The sequence below is a fragment of the Entelurus aequoreus genome, linkage group LG16, assembly GCF_033978785.1.
Source record: "Entelurus aequoreus isolate RoL-2023_Sb linkage group LG16, RoL_Eaeq_v1.1, whole genome shotgun sequence".
NCBI lineage: Eukaryota > Metazoa > Chordata > Actinopteri > Syngnathiformes > Syngnathidae > Entelurus > Entelurus aequoreus.
The window spans coordinates 49,434,518-49,455,011 of record NC_084746.1 but is presented as its reverse complement, the minus strand read 5'-3'; the positions used below and the strand labels follow the sequence as shown (position 1 = coordinate 49,455,011).

General features: G+C 36.2%; 1 protein-coding gene across 1 annotated transcript in view; it reads left to right on the top strand.

Moving 5' to 3' along the window:
- The window catches only part of LOC133631221 (uncharacterized), a 58,352-nt gene that overhangs the window by 21,664 nt on the left and 16,194 nt on the right, over positions 1-20,494 (top strand). The window contains exons 19-42 of the mRNA XM_062023380.1: positions 743-820; positions 899-967; positions 1,041-1,181; positions 2,309-2,386; positions 2,465-2,533; positions 2,607-2,747; positions 4,157-4,234; positions 4,311-4,379; positions 4,453-4,593; positions 5,761-5,838; positions 5,918-5,986; positions 6,060-6,200; positions 7,332-7,409; positions 7,488-7,556; positions 7,630-7,770; positions 9,176-9,241; positions 9,437-9,493; positions 9,588-9,638; positions 10,470-10,538; positions 10,605-10,676; positions 10,743-10,814; positions 10,926-10,967; positions 11,067-11,135; positions 19,029-19,085. Coding sequence (XP_061879364.1) covers positions 743-820; positions 899-967; positions 1,041-1,181; positions 2,309-2,386; positions 2,465-2,533; positions 2,607-2,747; positions 4,157-4,234; positions 4,311-4,379; positions 4,453-4,593; positions 5,761-5,838; positions 5,918-5,986; positions 6,060-6,200; positions 7,332-7,409; positions 7,488-7,556; positions 7,630-7,770; positions 9,176-9,241; positions 9,437-9,493; positions 9,588-9,638; positions 10,470-10,538; positions 10,605-10,676; positions 10,743-10,814; positions 10,926-10,967; positions 11,067-11,135; positions 19,029-19,085 — 1,995 coding nt within the window. The remainder of the gene's footprint in view (positions 1-742; positions 821-898; positions 968-1,040; positions 1,182-2,308; positions 2,387-2,464; positions 2,534-2,606; positions 2,748-4,156; positions 4,235-4,310; positions 4,380-4,452; positions 4,594-5,760; positions 5,839-5,917; positions 5,987-6,059; positions 6,201-7,331; positions 7,410-7,487; positions 7,557-7,629; positions 7,771-9,175; positions 9,242-9,436; positions 9,494-9,587; positions 9,639-10,469; positions 10,539-10,604; positions 10,677-10,742; positions 10,815-10,925; positions 10,968-11,066; positions 11,136-19,028; positions 19,086-20,494) is intronic.

The following is a 20,494-nucleotide window of genomic DNA, read 5'->3' as shown; positions in this document are numbered from 1 at the left end:
TCTTCTTGTTCTTGTTCTTCTTCTTGTTATTGTTCTTGTTCTTGTCTTCTTGTTTTCTTGTTGTTGTTATTCTTCTTCTTCTCCTTGTTGTGCCTGTTTTTGTTGTTGTTCTTCTTCTTCTTCTTGTTGTCTTCTTGTTGTTGTTATTCTTCTTCTTCTCCTTGTTGTTCCTGTTTTTGTTCTTCTTGTTCTTGTTCCTCTTCTTCTTCTTGTTCTTTTCTTCTTGTTGTTATTCTTCTTCTTCTCCTTGTTGTTCCTGTTTTTGTTCTTCTTGTTCTTGTTCTTCTCCTTCTTCTTGCTCTTGTCTTCTTGTTTTCTTGTTGTTGTTATTCTTCTTCTTCTCCTTGTTGTTATTCTTCTTCTTCTCCTTGTTGTTCCTGTTTTTGTTCTTCTTGTTCTTGTTCTTCTCCTTCTTCTTGCTCTTGTCTTCTTGTTTTCTTGTTGTTGTTATTCTTCTTCTCCTTGTTGTTTTTGTTCTTCTTGTTCTTCTTCTTCTTCTTGTTCTTGTTCTTTTTCTTCTTGCTCTTGTTCTTGTCCTTTTTATTCTTGTTTTTCTTCTTCTTCTCGTTATTGTTCTTCTTGTTCTTGTACTTTTTATTCTTCTTCTTGTTGTTTTTCTTCATCTTATTGTTCTTCTTGTTTTTTCTTCTTCTTTTTCCTGTTCTTGTTCTTTTTCTTCTTGTTGTGAATCCTCGATACTATTGCTTCTTCCTCTCTGAACTTGTCGGTCTTTTGCCATCAGGAGAAAGATCAAAGTCTGTTTGGGGTCTTCCTCAAAAAGACCCCCAAAGGAGAGAAAGGAGAGCGGGCAGACTCACTGGTGAATATTTGGAAAAATTAGTCACAGAATGTTTTGTCTTTCAATTACTCTCATTCAAGCAGCGACATCCATTTTTAGGACGAGGAGAAGGGCGAGGAGACGCTGGCGGCGGGTGCTGATGATCTAGTCGAGAGGAATGCCACCAAGGTGACTGAGCAAAGCCTTCAAAGTTGGTTGACTTGATAGTAGTGCATTCACTGACTCCAATATTTCTTTTCAGGACAAAAACTATTTCAACAGCAAACTTTTCAAGAAGCCCCAGAAGCCAGCAGAAGGCGCTGCAGCAGACAAGGAAGCAAACCTGAACACTGAAACTCCAAAATCTGGAAGCTCTGAAAACTTGTCAGAAACTGTTCCCAAGGTATCAAAAGCTTGTTCTTCTTCTTGTTCTTCTTCTTGTTCCCAAAGTATCAAAAGTTTGTTCTTCTTCTTGTTCTCAAAGTATCAAAAGTTTGTTCTTCTTCTTGTTCCCAAAGTTTCAAAAGTTTGTTATTTTTCTTTTTCTTGTTCTTCTTCTTGTTCTTCTTCTCCTTCTTCTTGGTCTTGTCTTCTTGTTTTCTTGTTGTTGTTATTCTTCTTCTTCTCCTTGTTGTTCCTGTTTTTGTTCTTCTTGTTCTTGTTCTTGTTCTTGTTCTTGTCTTCTTGTTTTCTTCTTGTTGTTATTCTTCTTCTTCTCCTTGTTGTTCCTGTTTTTGTTCTTGTTCTTGTTCTTCTTTTTCTTCTTGTCTTCTTGTTGTTGTTATTCTTCTTCTTCTCCTTGTTGTTCCTGTTTTTGTTCTTCTTGTTCTTGTTCTTCTTGTTCTTCTTCTTCTTGTTCTTGTCTTCTTGTTTTCTTGTTGTTGTTATTCTTCTTCTTCTCCTTGTTGTTCCTGTTTTTGTTCTTCTTGTTCTTGTTCTTCTTCTTGTTATTCTTCTTGTTCTTGTCTTTTTGTTTTCTTGTTGTTGTTATTCTTCTTCTTCTCCTTGTTGTTCCTGTTTTTGTTCTTCTTCTTCTTCTTCTTCTTCTTGTCTTCTTGTTGTTGTTATTCTTCTTCTTCTCCTTGTTGTTCCTGTTTTTGTTCTTCTTGTTCTTGTTCCTCTTCTTCTTCTTGTTCTTTTCTTCTTGTTGTTATTCTTCTTCTTCTCCTTGTTGTTCCTGTTTTTGTTCTTCTTGTTCTTGTTCTTCTCCTTCTTCTTGCTCTTGTCTTCTTGTTTTCTTGTTGTTGTTATTCTTCTTCTTCTCCTTGTTGTTTTTGTTCTTCTTGTTCTTCTTCTTGCTCTTGTTCTTGTCCTTTTTATTCTTGTTTTTCTTCTTCTTCTCGTTATTGTTCTTCTTGTTCTTGTACTTTTTATTCTTCTTCTTCCTGTTTTTCTTCATCTTATTGTTCTTCTTGTTTTTTCTTCTTCTTCTTTTTCCTGTTCTTGTTCTTTATGTTCTTTTTCTTCTTGTTGTGAATCCTCGATACTATTGCTTCTTCCTCTCTGAACTTGTCGGTCTTTTGCCATCAGGAGAAAGATCAAAGTCTGTTTGGGGTCTTCCTCAAAAAGACCCCCAAAGGAGAGAAAGGAGAGCGGGCAGACTCACTGGTGAATATTTGGAAAAATTAGTCACAGAATGTTTTGTCTTTCAATTACTCGCATTCAAGCAGCGGCATCCATTTTTAGGACGAGGAGAAGGGCGAGGAGACGCTGGCGGCGGGTGCTGATGATCTAGTCGAGAGGAACGCCACCAAGGTGACTGAGCAAAGCCTTCAAGGTTGGTTGACTTGATAGTAGTGCATTCACTGACTCCAATATTTCTTTTCAGGACAAAAACTATTTCAACAGCAAACTTTTCAAGAAGCCCCAGAAGCCAGCAGAAGGCGCTGCAGCAGACAAGGAAGCAAACCTGAACACTGACACTCCAAAATCTGGAAGCTCTGAAAACTTGTCAGAAACTGTTCCCAAGGTATCAAGAGCTTGTTCTTCTTCTTGATCTTCTTCTTGTTCCCAAAGTATCAAAAGTTTGTTCTTCTTCTTGTTCCCAAAGTATCAAAAGTTTGTTCTTCTTCTTGTTCCCAAAGTATCAAAAGGTTGTTCTTTTTTTGTTTTTCTTCTCCTTCTTCTTGCTCTTCTTCTTCTTGTTTTCTTGTTGTTGTTATTCCTCTTCTTCTCCTTGTTGTTCCTGTTTTTGTTCTTCTTGTTCTTGTTCTTTTTCTTGTTCTTGTTCTTGTTCTTCTTCTTCTTCTTTTTCTTCTTGCTCTTGTTCTTGTCCTTAGCAAACCTGAACACTGAAACTCCAAAATCTGGAAGCTCTGAAAACTTGTCGGAAACTGTTCCCAAGATATCAAGAGCTTGTTCTTCTTCTAGTTCCCAAAGTATCAAAAGTTTGTTCTTTTTCTTGTTCTTCTTCTTGTTCTTCTTCTCCTTCTTCTTGCTCTTCTTCTTCTTGTTTTTTTGTTGTTGTTATTCTTCTTCTTCTCCTTGTTGTTCCTGTTTTTGTTCTTCTTGTTCTTGTTCTTCTTCTTTTTCTCCTTGCTCTTGTTCTTGTCCTTAGCAAACCTGAACACTGAAACTCCAAAATCTGGAAGCTCTGAAAACTTGTCGGAAACTGTTCCCAAGGTATCAAGAGCTTGTTCTTCTTCTTGTTCCCAAAGTATCAAAAGTGTTTTCTTGTTCTTCTTCTTGTTCTTTTTCTTCTCCTTCTTCTTGCTCTTCTTCTTCTTGTTTTTCTTGTTTTTGGTATTCTTTTTCTTCTCCTTGTTGTTCCTGTTTTTGTTCTTCTTGTTCTTGTTATTGTTCTTCTTGTTCTTGTTCTTTTTCTTCTTGCTCTTGTTCTTGTCCTTTTTATTCTTGTTTTTCTTCTTCTTGTCGTTATTGTTCTTCTTGTTCTTGTACTTTTTCTTCTTCTTCTTGTTATTCTTATTCTTCTTGTTTTTCTTCATCTTCTTGTTCTTGTTTTCTCTTCTTCTTTTTCCTGTTCTTCAAGGTTCAAGGGTTTTATTCGTCACATGCAGAGTACACCACAGTGAAATGCTTTTTTCCATGCTCTTCAGATATTGCGTACAGTGGGATCCAAACACTAGTTGCTGAATCTAATACACTAAATACAAAAAAATACAACAATTTGAATAGCTCTGATGTACATTAATTACAAGACAATAAGTTGCACAATAAGTCCCAGTAGTTATGGTACAAGTATCAGTACAAGTAAAAGTACAGTAGTCACATACAGTACCAGTGCAATATCAAATAGTATAACAGTATACACAGTATATACTGTATAGGAAGTTCTTGTTCTTTGTTTTTTTCTTCTTGTTGTGAATCCTCGATACTATTGGTTCTTCCTCTCTGAACGTGTCTGTCTTTTGCCATCAGGAGAACGATCGAGGTCTGTTCGGCGGCTTCTTTAAAAAGACCCCGAAAAGAGAGAAAGGAGAGCGGGCAGACTCACCGGTGAGTGTTTTGGAAAAGTAAGTCACAGAATGTTTTGTCTTTTACTCGCATTCAAGCAGCGACATCTAATTTTTAGGACGAGGAGAAGGGCGAGGAGACGCTGGCGGCGGGTGCTGATGATCTAGTCGAGAGGAACGCCACCAAGGTGACTGAGCAAAGCCTTCAAGGTTGGTTGACTTGATAGTAGTGCATTCACTGACTCCAATATTTCTTTTCAGGACAAAAACTATTTCAACAGCAAACTTTTCAAGAAGCCCCAGAAGCCAGCAGAAGGCGCTGCAGCAGACAAGGAAGCAAACCTGAACACTGACACTCCAAAATCTGGAAGCTCTGAAAACTTGTCAGAAACTGTTCCCAAGGTATCAAGAGCTTGTTTTTCTTCTTGTTCCCAAAGTATCAAAAGTTTGTTCTTCTTCTTGTTCCCAAAGTATCAAAAGTTTGTTCTTCTTCTTGTTCCCAAAGTATCAAAAGTTTGTTCTTCTTCTTGTTCCCAAAGTTTCAAAAGTTCATTTTTCTTTTTCTTGTTCTTCTTCTTGTTCTTCTTCTCCTTCTTCTTGCTCTTGTCTTCTTGTTTTCTTGTTGTTGTTATTCTTCTTCTTCTCCTTGTTGTTCCTGTTTTTGTTCTTCTTGTTCTTGTTCTTGTTCTTGTTCTTGTTCTTGTCTTCTTGTTTTCTTCTTGTTGTTATTCTTCTTCTTCTCCTTGTTGTTCCTGTTTTTGTTCTTGTTCTTGTTCTTCTTTTTCTTCTTGTCTTCTTGTTGTTGTTATTCTTCTTCTTCTCCTTGTTGTTCCTGTTTTTGTTCTTCTTGTTCTTGTTCTTCTTGTTCTTCTTCTTCTTGTTCTTGTCTTCTTGTTTTCTTGTTGTTGTTATTCTTCTTCTTCTCCTTGTTGTTCCTGTTTTTGTTCTTCTTGTTCTTGTTCTTCTTCTTGTTATTGTTCTTGTTCTTGTCTTCTTGTTTTCTTGTTGTTGTTATTCTTCTTCTTCTCCTTGTTGTTCCTGTTTTTGTTCTTGTTCTTCTTCTTCTTGTCTTCTTGTTGTTGTTATTCTTCTTCTTCTCCTTGTTGTTCCTGTTTTTGTTCTTCTTGTTCTTGTTCCTCTTCTTCTTCTTGTTCTTTTCTTCTTGTTGTTATTCTTCTTCTTCTCCTTGTTGTTCCTGTTTTTGTTCTTCTTGTTCTTGTTCTTCTCCTTCTTCTTGCTCTTGTCTTCTTGTTTTCTTGTTGTTGTTATTCTTATTCTTCTCCTTGTTGTTTTTGTTCTTCTTGTTCTTCTTCTTGTTCTTGTTCTTTTTCTTCTTGCTCTTGTTCTTGTCCTTTTTATTCTTGTTTTTCTTCTTCTTCTCGTTATTGTTCTTCTTGTTCTTGTACTTTTTATTCTTCTTCTTCTTGTTTTTCTTCATCTTATTGTTCTTCTTGTTTTTTCTTCTTCTTCTTTTTCCTGTTCTTGTTCTTTATGTTCTTTTTCTTCTTGTTGTGAATCCTCGATACTATTGCTTCTTCCTCTCTGAACGTGTCGGTCTTTTGACATCAGGAGAAAGATCGAAGTCTGTTTGGGGTCTTCCTCAAAAAGACCCCCAAAGGAGAGAAAGGAGAGCGGGCAGACTCACTGGTGAATATTTGGAAAAATTAGTCACAGAATGTTTTGTCTTTCAATTACTCTCATTCAAGCAGCGGCATCTAATTTTTAGGACGAGGAGAAGGGCGAGGAGACGCTGGCGGCGGGTGCTGATGATCTAGTCGAGAGGAATGCCACCAAGGTGACTGAGCAAAGCCTTCAAGGTTGGTTGACTTGATAGTAGTGCATTCACTGACTCCAATATTTCTTTTCAGGACAAAAACTATTTTAACAGCAAACTTTTCAAGAAGCCCCAGAAGCCAGCAGAAGGCGCTGCAGCAGACAAGGAAGCAAACCTGAACACTGAAACTCCAAAATCTGGAAGCTCTGAAAACTTGTCAGAAACTGTTCCCGAGGTATCAAGAGCTTGTTCATCTTCTTGTTCTTCTTCTTCTCCTTCTTCTTCTTGTTTTTCTTGTTGTTGTTATTCTTCTTCTTCTCCTTGTTGTTCTTTGTGTTCTTGTTGTTGTTGTTGTTCTTCTTCTTCTTTTTCTTCTTGCTCTTGTTCTTGTTCTTGTTATTCTTGTTTTCCTTCTTCTTCTTGTTGTTGTTGTTATTCTTGTTCCTGTACATTGTCTCCTTCTTCTTGTTATTCTTCTTCTTCTTTTTCTTGTTATTCTTGTTTTTTCTTCTTCTCATTATTGTTCTTCTTGTTCTTGTACTTTTTCTTCTTCTTCTTCTTCTTGTTGTTTTTCTTCATCTTCTTGTTCTTCTTGTTTTTTCTTCTTCTTCTTTTTCCTGTTTTTTTTCTTCTTGTTGTGAATCCTCAATACTATTGGTTAGAGATGTCCGATAATATCGGTCTGTCGATATTATTGGCCGATAAATGCGTTAAAATGTAATATCGGAAATTATCGGTATCGGTTTTTTTATTATCAGTATCGTGTTTTTTTTTGTTTTGTTTTTTATTAAATCCACATAAAAAACACAAGATACACTTACAACTAGTGCACCAACCCAAAAAACCTCCCTCCCCCATTTACACTCATTCACACAAAAGGGTTGTTTCTTTCTGTTATTAATATTCTGCTTCCTACATTATATATCAATATATATCAATACAGTCTGCAAGGGATACAGTCCGTAAGCACACATGATTGTGCGTGCTGCTGGTCCACTAATAATACTAACCTTTAACAGTTAATTTTACACATTTTCATTAATTACTAGTTTCTATGTAACTGTTTTTATATTGTTTTACTTTATTTTTTATTCAAGAAAATGTTTTTAATTTATTTATCTTATTTTATTTGATTCATTTTTTTAAAAAGTACCTTATCTTCACCATACCTGGTTGTCCAAATTAGGCATAATAATGTGTTAATTCCACGACTGTATATATCGGTTGATATCAGTATCGGTTGATATCGGTATCTGTAATTAAAGAGTTGGACAATATCGGCATATCGGATATCGGCAAAAAGCCATTATCGGACATTCCTACTATTGCTTCTTCCTCTCTGAACTTGTCGGTCTTTTGCCATCAGGAAAAAGATCGAAGTCTGTTTGGGGTCTTCCTCAAAAAGACCCCCAAAGGAGAGAAAGGAGAGCGGGCAGACTCACTGGTGAATATTTGGAAAAATAAGTCACAGAATGTTTTGTCTTTCAATTACTCGCATTCAAGCAGCGACGTCCATTTTTAGGACGAGGAGAAGGGCGAGGAGACGCTGGCGGCGGGTGCTGATGATCTAGTCGAGAGGAATGCCACCAAGGTGACTGAGCAAAGCCTTCAAGGTTGGTTGACTTGATAGTAGTGCATTCACTGACTCCAATATTTCTTTTCAGGACAAAAACTATTTCAACAGCAAACTTTTCAAGAAGCCCCAGAAGCCAGCAGAAGGCGCTGCAGCAGACAAGGAAGCAAACCTGAACACTGACACTCCAAAATCTGGAAGCTCTGAAAACTTGTCAGAAACTGTTCCCAAGGTATCAAGAGCTTCTTCTTCTTCTTGTTCTTCTTCTTGTTCCCAAAGTATCAAGAGCTTGTTCTTCTTCTTGTTCCCAAGGTATCAAGAGCTTGTTCTTCTTCTTGTTCTTCTTCTTCTCCTTCTTGTTCTTTATCTTGTTCTTGTTTTTCTTCTTCTTGTTATTCTTGGTATTGTGCTTGTTGTTTTTGTTGTTCTTTTTCTTTTTCTTTTTGTTCTTGTTCTTCTTATTGTTCTTTTTTTTCTTCTTCTTGTTCTAGTTCTTTTTGCTCTTGTTCTTTTTCATGTTGTTCTTGTTATTCTTGTTCTTCTCCTTGTTATTATTGTTTTTCTTCAACTTATTCTTTTTGTTATTGTTCTTGTCCTTGTTAGTCTTGGTTTTCTTCTTTTTTTTGTTCTTGTTCTCTTTGCTCTTGTTCTTGTCGTTCTTCTTGTTCTTGATCTTTTTCTTGTTGTTCTTGTTCTCCTTACTTGTTCTTTTTCTTGTTCTTGTTTTTCTTCTTGCTCTTCATCTTGTTCTTCTTATTAGTATTCTTGTTTTTTTTCTTATTATACTTGTTTTTCTTCCTATTGTACTTGTTCTTCTTCTTTTTCTACTTCTTCCCCTTCTTCTTTTTTGTTATTCTTGTTTTTCTTCTTGTTCCTCTTCTTCATCTTTTTCTTTTTGTACCTCTTGTTTTTTTATTCTTGGTCTTCCTCCTCTCCTTCTTCTTCTCGTTCTCGTTTTTTTTCTTATTTTTATTTTTCTCATGTTTTTTTCTCATGTTTTTCTTCTTGTTCTTGTCATTCTTCTTCCTTTTGTTCTTATTCTTGTTCTCGTTCTTCTTCCTTTTTCTTGTTCTTTTTTTCTTTTACATCTTGTTTTTCTACTTCTTGTTTAAGTTCTCCCTCTTGTTTTTATTGTTATTCTTCTTGTTCTTCCTTATTTTCTTATTCTTCATGTTCTTGTTCTTCTTTTTGTTCTTCTTCTTGTAGTTCTTCTTTTTGTTATTCTGGTTGTTTTTCTTCGTCTTATTCTTGTTCTTTTTTTTCCCAATTTTCTTCATCTTCTTCTTTTTGTTCTTGTTCATTTCGTTGTTCTTGTAGTTTTTCTTTCTTTTTCTTGCTCTTTTACTTCTTATTTTTGTTTAATTTTTTTTCTTCTTGTTTTTGTTCTCTTTTTTGTTTTTCTTGTTTTTCTTCTTGTACGTGTTGTTTTTGTGGTTGTTGTTCTTCTTTTTGTTTGTCTTCTTCACGTTATTTTTGTTCTTATAGTTCTTGCCATTTGTGCTTTGAATGTAATCTCAAAGTAGAACAGTAAGAGTTTTGATTGTTGTAGTATACCCACCCAATCCATCCATTTTCTACCGCTTGTCCCTCAGTCTCAAATTATAAAACTGCATTTTGACTCGAAATGTGTGTTTCAGGGGAAAAAAGGAGGCCTCGCTGGCATCTTCAAAAGATCATGGAGCATTGAAAACCTGTTGGATGAGGTCAGTATTCAGCCTGTGCATCAAAGTCCGTCAGAATGTAATTAAAAACACACAAGTGAGGCTAATTATGCTTTAATGTGTTAGGGTTTATGTAGATTACACACTTGTTCAGCTTCAAGGATTTTATTGTCAGATGTTCAACAGTAGAGGAGTTGCATGTCTGAAATGTTTCGTTCGCATGTTTTCCCCCTCAAGACGAAAGGTGGACTTAAGAAAACTCCAAAAACATCTGGAGATGACGAGACTGCAAGAGTGAGTTTGAATCGAATGGAATTGAATCTTTGCGGGGGGTTTTTTGGAAGAGAAATTGTCCTTCAACCAAAACATCACAAACTCTTTTTTGCAGGAGAAGGAGAAGTCGTCCAGTAATGACAATCTGTTTGAAACGGCCAACAAGGTACTGTTGTTTATTTATACATTTGACTAGATTTTCTTTAAACTTGTAAATTGAAAAACATTTAGTTTATAATGTTATTGTATTTTACTTTTTAAAGTAAATTACATTACATTTTAGTTACCGTATTTTTCGGACTATAAATCGCTCCGGAGTATAAGTCGCACCGGCCGAAAATGCATAATAAAGAAGGAAAAAAACATATATAAGTCGCATTTTTTGGGGAAATGTATTTAATAAAACCCAACACCAAGAATAGACATTTGAAAGGCAATTTAAAATAAATAAAGAATAGTGAACAACAGGCTGAATAAGTGTACGTTATATGAGGCATAAATAACCAACTGAGAAGGTGCCTGGTATGTTAACGTAACATATTATGGTAAGAGTCATTCAAATAACTATAACATATAGAACATGCTATACGTTTACCAAACAATCTGTCACTCCTAATCGATGAAATCTTATACGTCTAGTCTCTTACGTGAATGAGCTAAATAATATTATTTGATATTTTACGGTAATGTGTTAATAATATCACACATAAGTCACTCCTGAGTATAAGTCGCACCCCCGGCCAAACTATGAAATAAACTGCGACTTATAGTCCGAAAACTACGGTAATTGCTTTGAATTGTATTTTATTTAAAAAAATATGATTGCATTTATTTTTTAATATTGTATTTATAGTATACATTTTGATGTAATGTAATTTATTCATAAACACAGTCTTTTTTTTCCCTTTTTTAAATTTATGCTATTTGTGCATTTTTTAAATTTATTTTGAGGAAATTCATATCCAACAATAACCTCAATAAGTGCATTGTTTTCCAGGAAAAAAGCATTTTCAGTACCATGTTCAAGAAAGCTCCAAAAGTAGCCGACGAGGGCGCTGCTGAGGAGGTGCGTTCACCACGTTTGTGGCGACTCGTCATTTCCATTTTGGTTACTATAGTTTTGACTGTGCAGGAGGAAAACGCAGACAAGGAGAAGACGTTATCAATCAGCAATGAAAACCTGACCGACCAAAACACACCAAAGGTACAAATTCTGTTCTTTGTTTTTGTTACCTTTTTGTGACTAAGTCTTTGAATGTTTTGTTCTCAGGAAAAGAGCGGGGGGCTTGCTGGGTTTTTTAAAAAGTCGCCTAAACCATCACCGCGCTCTGTGTCTACCAAGGTGACGTCATCTGTTGGTGTTTTTTGCTCAATAAATCCTAAAAATAAACATTTAATCGCCTAATAGATACAGTACTAGCCCACAGACATGAATGTCATCTTTTGCTTCCAGGATCCTCTCAGTGACGCCATGGATGTATCTGACAACCTCACAGTAAGTGTAAAGTTGTTTATTTAACCCATTTTCAATGTGTGCAAATCAAGATTAAATGTATTAAATGACTATATTGGTGTTTTTTTTCCCCCTTTAAAGGGCGACATGTCAGGAGACGAACTATTAGGCAGCAATGAAAATCTTTTAGAAGTTGGAACCACCACAAAGGTGAGAGTACGCATTCACAACATTAATCAGTATCATCCAATTGCGGCCACAAATGGGTGTTCTTGTGCCTGTGGGAGTTCCCGTTTTTGCAAACTGAAACACCCCCTTTTTAACATCCATCTATAGTTTCAAAAATAAGATTCTGTAGTCCCTATGGCACCAGGTAGCCCGTAAGGACCAGGGGCCGTACTTATCAAGCTTCTTAGAATTACTCCTAAGAAGTCTGCTAAGAGTTGACTTAAGAGTAAATAAATTATTCGCTGAAAGCTGCACTTAAAAGTTAGTTATCAAGCGTCTTACTCACACTTTCAGCGAAGTGTAGGACTGAATCTTAAGTGTCACACTCAGAGCTGAATTACGACATTACTATGTGCCGTAAACGGAATTTTAGGTGACGTAATTTCTGTGTCCATAGAAATGACCAATCACAGAAGGGAATCCGTTGTCTAAGAATAAAGAAATATCTTGGAAATATTTAAGTGGACAATGGGAGTGTATATTTTGACAATAAAATACAAAATAATACAAAACAAACTAGTCCCCGCCGGCACTCACGCTACCGCTCCCTCTCTTCTATCACCCACACACTCACTGACGTCACTCACCTCACGGCCACACGCATACGCTACTGTCTTAACATTTTATTTCCAATTCATTAATTAGGCAACTAATTTGAAACTGGTGTGGGTGGCTCTATATATACTAGCCCACTGCAGACACATGCAGAAATCAACAAGGAATCGAAAAGTATTAAATCTGTGACAAAAATAATATCCGCTCTGTCTAAACGATACCGTTTGATCAGCTGCTCGTCATCAAACAAAAAAAAAAACATTGTTCCGTTCCCTGAACGTTGGCGCACGTCTCTCTCGCCTCAGTGCCATCCCCTGCTGGCAACTCCTAACCACTTAAGACACCTCTGAAGGTCTCTTAAATATCGTGGAGAGTAGGAGTGATTCTTAGACTTAAGAACGTTGATACAAAGCTTTTATTCTTAAGTTTGAGAGTAGGACTAAATTTCACAAATTCTCAGGACTTAAGTGTAAAATGGCACTCTAAGAAGCTTGATAAGTACGGCCCCAGATGAGTAGCCCGCTGGCCTGTTCTAAAAATAGCTCAAATAGCAGCACTTACCAGTGAGCTGCCTCTATTTTTTAAATTTTATTTATTTACTAGCAAGCTGGTCTCTCTTTGCCTGACATTTTTAATTCTAAGAGAGACAAAACTCAAATAGAATTTGAAAATCCAAGAAAATATTTTAAAGACTTGGTCTTCACTTGTTTAAATAAATTCTTTAATGTTTTACTTTGCTTCTTATAACTTTCAGAAAGACAATTTTAGAGAAAAAATAAAACCTTAAAAATTATTTTAGGATTTTTAAACACATATACCTTTTTACCTTTTAAATTCCTTCCTCTTCTTTCCTGACAATTTAAATCAATGTTCAGGTAAATTTATTTTTATTGTAAAGAATAATAAATACATTTTAATTTAATTCTTCATTTTAGCTTCTTTTTTTTCCACGAAGAATATTTGTGTAATATTTCTTCAAACTTATTATGATTAAAATTCAAAAAAATTATTCTGGCAAATCTAGAAAATCTGTAGAATCAAATTTAAATCTTATTTCGAAGTCTTTTGAATTTCTTTTAAAATTTTTGTTCTGGAAAATGTAGAAGAAATAATGATTTGTCTTTGTTTGGTCCAATTTGTTATATATTCTAACAAAGTGTAGATTGGATTTTAACCTTTTTAAAACATGTCATCAAAATTCTAAAATTAATCTTAATCAGGAAAAATTACTAATGATGTTCCATAAATTATTTGTTTAATTTTTTCAAAAAAGATTCGAATTAGCTAGTTTTTCTCTTCTTTTTTTCGGTTGAATTTTGAATTTTAAAGCGTCGAAATTGAAGATAAACTATGTTTCAAAATAAATTGTCATTTTTTTTCGTGTTTTCTCCTCTTTTAAACCGATTAATTAAGTGTAAATATCATTAATTATTAATAATAACATAGAGTTAAAGGTAAATTGAGCAAATTGGCTATTTCTGGCAATTTATTGAAGTGTGTATCAAACTGGTAGCCCTTCGCATTAATCAGTACCCAAGAAGTAGCTCTTGGTTTCAAAAAGGTTGGTGACCCCTGCCCTATGGGTTGCGTAGAACTAACGTTCGCAAGCTAAGCCATCTATAGAACGTTTATCCAATTGCATCTTAATGATTGTCTATTTCTCAGGCCTGTCTGTAAGCATAGACCAGTGGTTCTTAGCCTTGTTGGAGGTAGCGAATCCCACCAGTTTCATATGCGCATTCACCGAACCCTTCTTTAGTGAAAAATTCAACAACAAAAAAAATAAAAATTCAAGGCAAAGTTATGTTTTTTTTACTGGTGCACAAAATGAACCGTGCATGAACATCGTCTTGTTCAAAGAACAAAACCAAAACAGTGCATGAACTCACAACAAATTACACACCTGCAACTCAGTGTGACTTCTGTTGTTGCCTTTGAGTTCGAGTTTGAGTTTATTTCGAACACGCAAGCATACAACATGATACATCACAATTTCCAGTTTCTCTTTTCAACATGTTCGAAAAGGAGTAGGAAGAAGCAGACCTTATTTAATCCTACCCCTTTTCTTTACTTAACAGTTGCTAAAACTTTTTGTCAACTTCCTGTTCACAATTTATTCACAATAAACTCCATAAGTAATCACAATAAAAATAAATAAATAATAGTAATAACTTAATAATAATAATTGGTGAAGTAAGTCATATTTCATATGATGAGATAAGTAAGATTACTTTAAGAATGAATGAATGGATGGATGAAATAAATTGAGAATGTTTGTCATGGTTCTTCTTCTTTGTACTTTGTAAACACTTTAAGTTTGAAGATTTTCTTGAAGTGGATCATATTAGTACATTGTTTGATTGCTTTGCTTCATCCATTCCATCATTTAATTCCACATATTGATATACTGAAGGTCTTAAGTGTTGTACGTGCAAACAAATGTTTTAAATTACGTTTTTCTCTAAGATTATATTTCTCCTCTTTTTTTGAGAAGAATTGTGGTATAATCTTGGGTAGCAGGTTATAGTTTGCTTTGTGCATCATTTTAGCTGTTTGCAAATTCACTATGTCGTGGAATTTCAGTATCTTTGATTCAATAACTAAAGGGTTTGTATGTTCTCTATATCCAACATTATGTATTATTCTAACTGATCTTTTTTGTAACACCGTTAGTGAATGAAGTGTACTTTTGTAGTTATTTCCCCATATTTCTACACAGTAGCTCAGATATGGTAACACTAGCGAGCAGTAGAGAATATGAAGGGATTTTTGGTCTACAACATGTTTTGCTTTTGAGAGACCAGGGGCCGTACTTATCAAGCTTCTTAGAGTGCCATTTTACACTTAAGTCCTGAGAATTTGCCAAATTTAGTCCTACTCTCAAACTTAAGAATAAAAGCTTTTTATCAACGTTCTTAAGTCTAAGAATCACTCCTACTCTCCACGATATCCAAGAGACCTTCAGAGGTGTCTTAAGTGGTTAGGAGTTGCCAGCAGGGGATGGCACTGAGGCGAGAGAGACGTGCGCGAACGTTCAGGGAACGGAACAATGTTTTTTTTTTGTTTGATGACGAGCAGCTGATCAAACGGTATCGTTTAGACAGAGCGGATATTATTTTTGTCACAGATTTAATACTTTTCGATTCCTTGTTGATTTCTGCATGTGTCTGCAGTGGGCTAGTATATATAGAGCCACCCACACCAGTTTCAAATTAGTACGGCCCCAGTTCAGGGGCCGTACTTATCAAGCTTCTTAGAATTACTCCTAAGAAGTCTGCTAAGAGTTCACTTAAGAGTAAATAAATTCTTCGCTGAAAGCTGCACTTAAAAGTTAGTTATCAAGCGTCTTACTCACACTTTCAGCGAAGTGTAGGACTGAATCTTAAGTGTCACACTCAGAGCTGAATTACGACATTACTATGTGCCGTAAACGGAATTTTAGGTGACGTCATTTCTGTGTCCATAGAAATGACCAATCACGGAAGGGAATCCGTTGTCTAAGAATAAAGAAATATCTTGGAAATATTTAAGTGGACAATGGGAGTGTATATTTTGACAATAAACTACAAAATAATACAAAACAAACTAGTCCCCGCCGGCACTCACGCTACCGCTCCCTCTCTTCTATCGCCCACACACTCACTGACGTCACTCACCTCACAGCCACACACATACGCTACTGTCATAACATTTTCTTTCCAATTCATTAATTAGGCAGCTAATTTGAAACTGGTGTGGGTGGCTCTATATATACTAGCCCACTGCAGACTTATGCAGAAATCAACATGGAATCGAAAAGTATTAAATCTGTGACAAAAATAATATCCGCTCTGTCTAAACGATACCGTTTGATCAGCTGCTCGTCATAAAAAAAAAAAAAAAACATTGTTCCGTTCCCTGAACGTTCGCGCACGTCTCTCTCGCCTCAGTGCCATCCCCTGCTGGCAACTCCTAACCACTTAAGACACCTCTGAAGGTCTCTTAAATATCGTGGAGAGTAGGAGTGATTCTTAGACTTAAGAACGTTGATAAAAAGCTTTTATTCTTAAGTTTGAGAGTAGGACTAAATTTCGCAAATTCTCAGGACTTAAGTGTAAAATGGCACTCTAAGAAGCTTGATAAGTACGGCCCCAGTTCAGATATGTGTGGCAAGTGCCACTCTATCATGTCATTTTAAATGATAAATGATCAAATATTTATTTTCAAAGCAAAGTCTGTTCCTTTTCTTCGTTTTCCACCCAGACATACAATACAAGTACACAGCTCATGAAAAACAATATGTTATTGTTATTGTCATTGTAAGTGGGCCGAAACACTTATATTAGAAAATAATCTCTTGGAAATGACTGCTGTCATTTGATTATAATAATAAAACATTTAATTTGTTATTTAGTCAGGTTTGGGACAGGTGTGCTCACATGTGCTCCACTGAATGCTCAAGGAGTTTTTGCGTTTGCTAACGCATATGGAAAATTAGAGGGAACATTGTTTTAGGGTATCCATAATACGCCGATAGGGAGAAGTTTTTATTCACACAATGAGTGTGTCTTGACCTCCGCGGCGGAGGCTCCACCGAACCCCTGAAGACGACTCACCGAACCCCTAGGGTTCGATCGAACCCAGGTTAAGAACCACTGGCATAGACAGACGTCAGCGACCATCAAACTACTGTATATGGCTAAGCCAACTTTCAATTAGCTTGGTCAGGATTAATTTACCACTATTACATTAAAAACAATCATTTTAAGGAGGCTTCATGGTAGTTGAATATAATAAAGTGCCTGAATTGTTCATAACATGTTCATTGGACAATTCTCTCTGTGGCTCTGCCCTCGATATGTAATACGTGTTCTCATTAGATGGCAGTCACTTATTAGGGATACGTGTAGACTTAAGGTTGCTATAAGAAGCAGAAGTGTGTATTTGCCGACATTTAATAAACATTGCTAGCTCAGACTAGCATGAACAGACACAACTTTGGTGTTATATTTACAAACGCCGTTTCCATATGAGTTGGGAAATTGTGTTAGATGTAAATATAAACGGAATACAATGATTTGCGAATCCTTTTCAAGCCATATTCAGTTGAATGCACTACAAAGACAACATATTTGATGTTCAAACTCATAAACTACTGAGTGCTGTTTCACTATTTGCTCACGCAGTTGTGGACAAAGGGGTTTCTTGTTTCTTGTGAAAGACTGAGCATTTTTTTGGGAAGCTGTTTTTATACCCAATCATGGCACCCACCTGTTCCCAATTAGCCTGCACACCTGTGGGATGTTCCAAATAAGTGTTTGATGAGCATTCCTCAACTTTATCAGTATTTATTGCCACCTTTCCCAACTTCTTTGTCACGTGTTGCTGCCATCAAATTCTAAAGTCTTTATTTAAAGTTAGTATTATTTGCGGATGATACAACAGCGTTTTGTTCAGGAGAGAACACACAGGAGATAATACGAATAATAACAGAAGAAATTAACAAATTAAAAAGATGGTTTGACAAAAACAGACTATCGTTGACTCTCAGTAAAACTAAAATAATGCTATTTTGTAATAGTAGAAGAGAAAGTCAAACACAAATACAAATAGACGGAATAGAAATTGAAAGAGTAAATGAAACCAAATTTCCAGGTATAATGATTGATGATAAATTGAACTGGAAATCTCACGTAAAAAATATACAACATAAAGTTGCAAGAAACACGTCAATGAATAAAGCAAAACATGTTCTAGACCAAAAATCCCTTCATATTCTCTACTGCTCACTACTGTTACCATATCTGAGCTACTGTGTAGAAATATGGGGAAATAATTACAAAAGTACACTTCATTCATTAACGGTGTTACAAAAAAGATCAGTTAGAATAATACATAATGTTGGATATAGAGAACATACAAATCCTTTATTTATTGAATCAAAGATACTGAAATTCCACGACATAGTGAATTTGCAAACAGCTAAAATGATGCACAAAGCAAACTATAACCTGCTACCCAAGAATATACAACAATTCTTCTCAAAAAAAGAGGAGAAATATAATCTTAGAGAAAAACGTAATTTAAAACATTTGTACGCACGTACAACATTTAAGACCTTCAGTATATCAGTATGTGGAATTAAATGATGGAATGGATTAAGCAAAGCAATCAAACAATGTACTAATATGATCCACTTCAAGAAACTCTTCAAACTTAAAGTGTTTACAAAGTACAAAGAAGAAGAACCATGACAAACATTCTCAATTTATTTCATCCATCCATTCATTCATTCTTAAAGTAATCTTACTTATCTCATCATATGAAATATGACTTACTTCACCAATTATTATTATCGAATTCTTACTATTGTTTATTTTTATTGTGATTACTTATGGAGTATATTGTGAATAAATTGAGAACAGGAAGTGAACAAAAAGTTTTGCAACTGTTATGTAAAGAAAAGGGGTAGGATTAAATAAGCTCTGCTTCTTCCTACTCCTTTTCGAACATGTTGAAAAGAGAAACTGGAAATTGTGATGTATCATGTTGTATGGGGACGGCGTGGCGAAGTTGGTAGAGTGGCCGGGCCAGCAATCGGAGGGTTGCTGGTTACTGGGGTTCAATCCCCACCTTCTACCATCCTAGTCACGTCCGTTGTGTCCTTGGGCAAGACACTTTCACCCTTGCTCCTGATGGCTGCTGGTTAGCGCCTTGCATGGCAGCTCCCGCCATCAGTGTGTGAATGTGGAAATACTGTCCAAGCGCTTTGAGTACCTTGAAGGTAGAAAAACGCTATACAAGTATAACCCATTTATCATTATCATTTATGCTTGCATGTTCGAAATAAACTCAAACTCAAAGTTAATGATTATTTGCACACAAAAAAATGTTTATCAGTTTGAACATCAAATATGTTGTCTTTGTAGCACATTCAACTGAATATGGGTTGAAAAGGATTCGCACATCATTGTATTCCATTTATATTTACATCTAACACAATTTCCCAACTCATATGGAAACGGGGTTTGTAGATGAATAGAACATTAAACAAGTGAGTTGCTTGAAATAAAGGAAATTGCTCAATGCAGTTGTCTAAGAATATACCTAAATTGAATAATAAATACATTAAAAAAAAAAGCCTGCGACATGAAAGTGGCAATATGGAAAGAGAAATGACACCATCTGGTCGATGCTATCCAGCAACACCCATTGGGCGTTCTTGTGTCACGACGGAAATGCCCAGGCCGCAGCTGGACCTTTCTCCCATCATCTCGTGAGGGCTAATACGAGAACTCTAAAGATTGTTATGAATGACTTGTTTTGTGTTTGTGTTGTTAGAAAAAAGGAGGCTTTGCTGGGAAGTTCAAGTGGACACCTAAAGCCGCTGACAAACAGGTCTGGTTGTCATTAAGAAATGTTAATAAGAGATGCTAACAAATTGTTGTACTGAAAACATTCCTAACAATGTTGTTGATGCTGAATAATCTTTATTATAACAAGCGTAACATGAATATCAAGTTACACTGAACCAAAATATAAACCCGAGACTTTTGTTTTTGCTCCAATTTTTCACAAGTTGAATTTAAAGAAGTACATTTTTTTACGATATACACAAAAGACCTATTCCTCTCAAATATTGTTCACGAATCTGTCTAAACCTGCGTTAGTAAGAACTTCTTGTTTGCCAAGATAATCCATCTTACAGGTGTGTCATATCAATATGCTGATTAAACAGCATGATTATTGCACAGGTGCCCACAATAAAAGGCCACTCTGAAATGTGCAGTTTTATCACACAGCACAATGCCACAGATGTTCATTTCTCTACCATAAGCCGTCTCCAAAGGCGTTTCAGAGAATTTGGCAGTACATCCAACCGGCCTCACGACTGCAGACCACGTGTAACCACACCAGCCCAGGACCTCCACATCAGCCACCCGGACAGCTGCTGCATCAATCGGTTTGCACAACCAAAGGATTTCTGCACAAACTGTTAGAAACCGTCTCAGGGAAGCTCATCTGCGTGCTCGTCGACCTCATCTGGGTCTTGACCTGACTGCAGTTTGTTGTCGTAACCGAATTGAGTGGGCAAATGCTCACATTAATTAGTCTTCATGGATAATTCTTGGTTTTCACTGTTCAGTGCAGATGGCAGACAGTGTGTGGTGTAGTGTGGGAAAGCGATTTGCTGATGTCAACGTTGTAAATCAAGTGGCCCGTGGTGGGGGTGGGGTTATGGTATGGGCAGGCGTATGTTGTGGACAATGAACGCAAGTGCATTTTCTTGATGGCATTTTGAATGCACAGAGATACCGTGACGAGATGCTGAGGCCCATTGTTGTGCCACTCACCCGAGACCATCACCTCATGTTGCAGCATGACAATGCACGGCCCCATGTTGCAAATATCTTTACACAATTCCCCGAATCTGAAAACATACCACTTCTTGCATGGCCAGCATACTCCGACTAGACATGTCACCCATTGAGTATGTTTGGGATGCCGTAGATCAGAGGATACGACCGCGTGTTCCAGTTCCTGCCAATATCCAGCAACTTGGCACAGCCAATGAGAGGAGTGGACTAGAGATGTCTGATAATATCGGCCGATAAATGCTTTAAAATGTAATATCGGAAATGATCGGTATCGGTTTGGAAATCATCAGTATCGGTTTCAAAAAGTAGAATGTATGACTTTTTAAAACACCGCTGTACGTAGTGGTACACGGACGTAGGGAGAAGTACAGAGCGCCAATAAACCTTAAAGGCACTGCCTTTGCGTGCCGGCCCAGTCACATAATATCT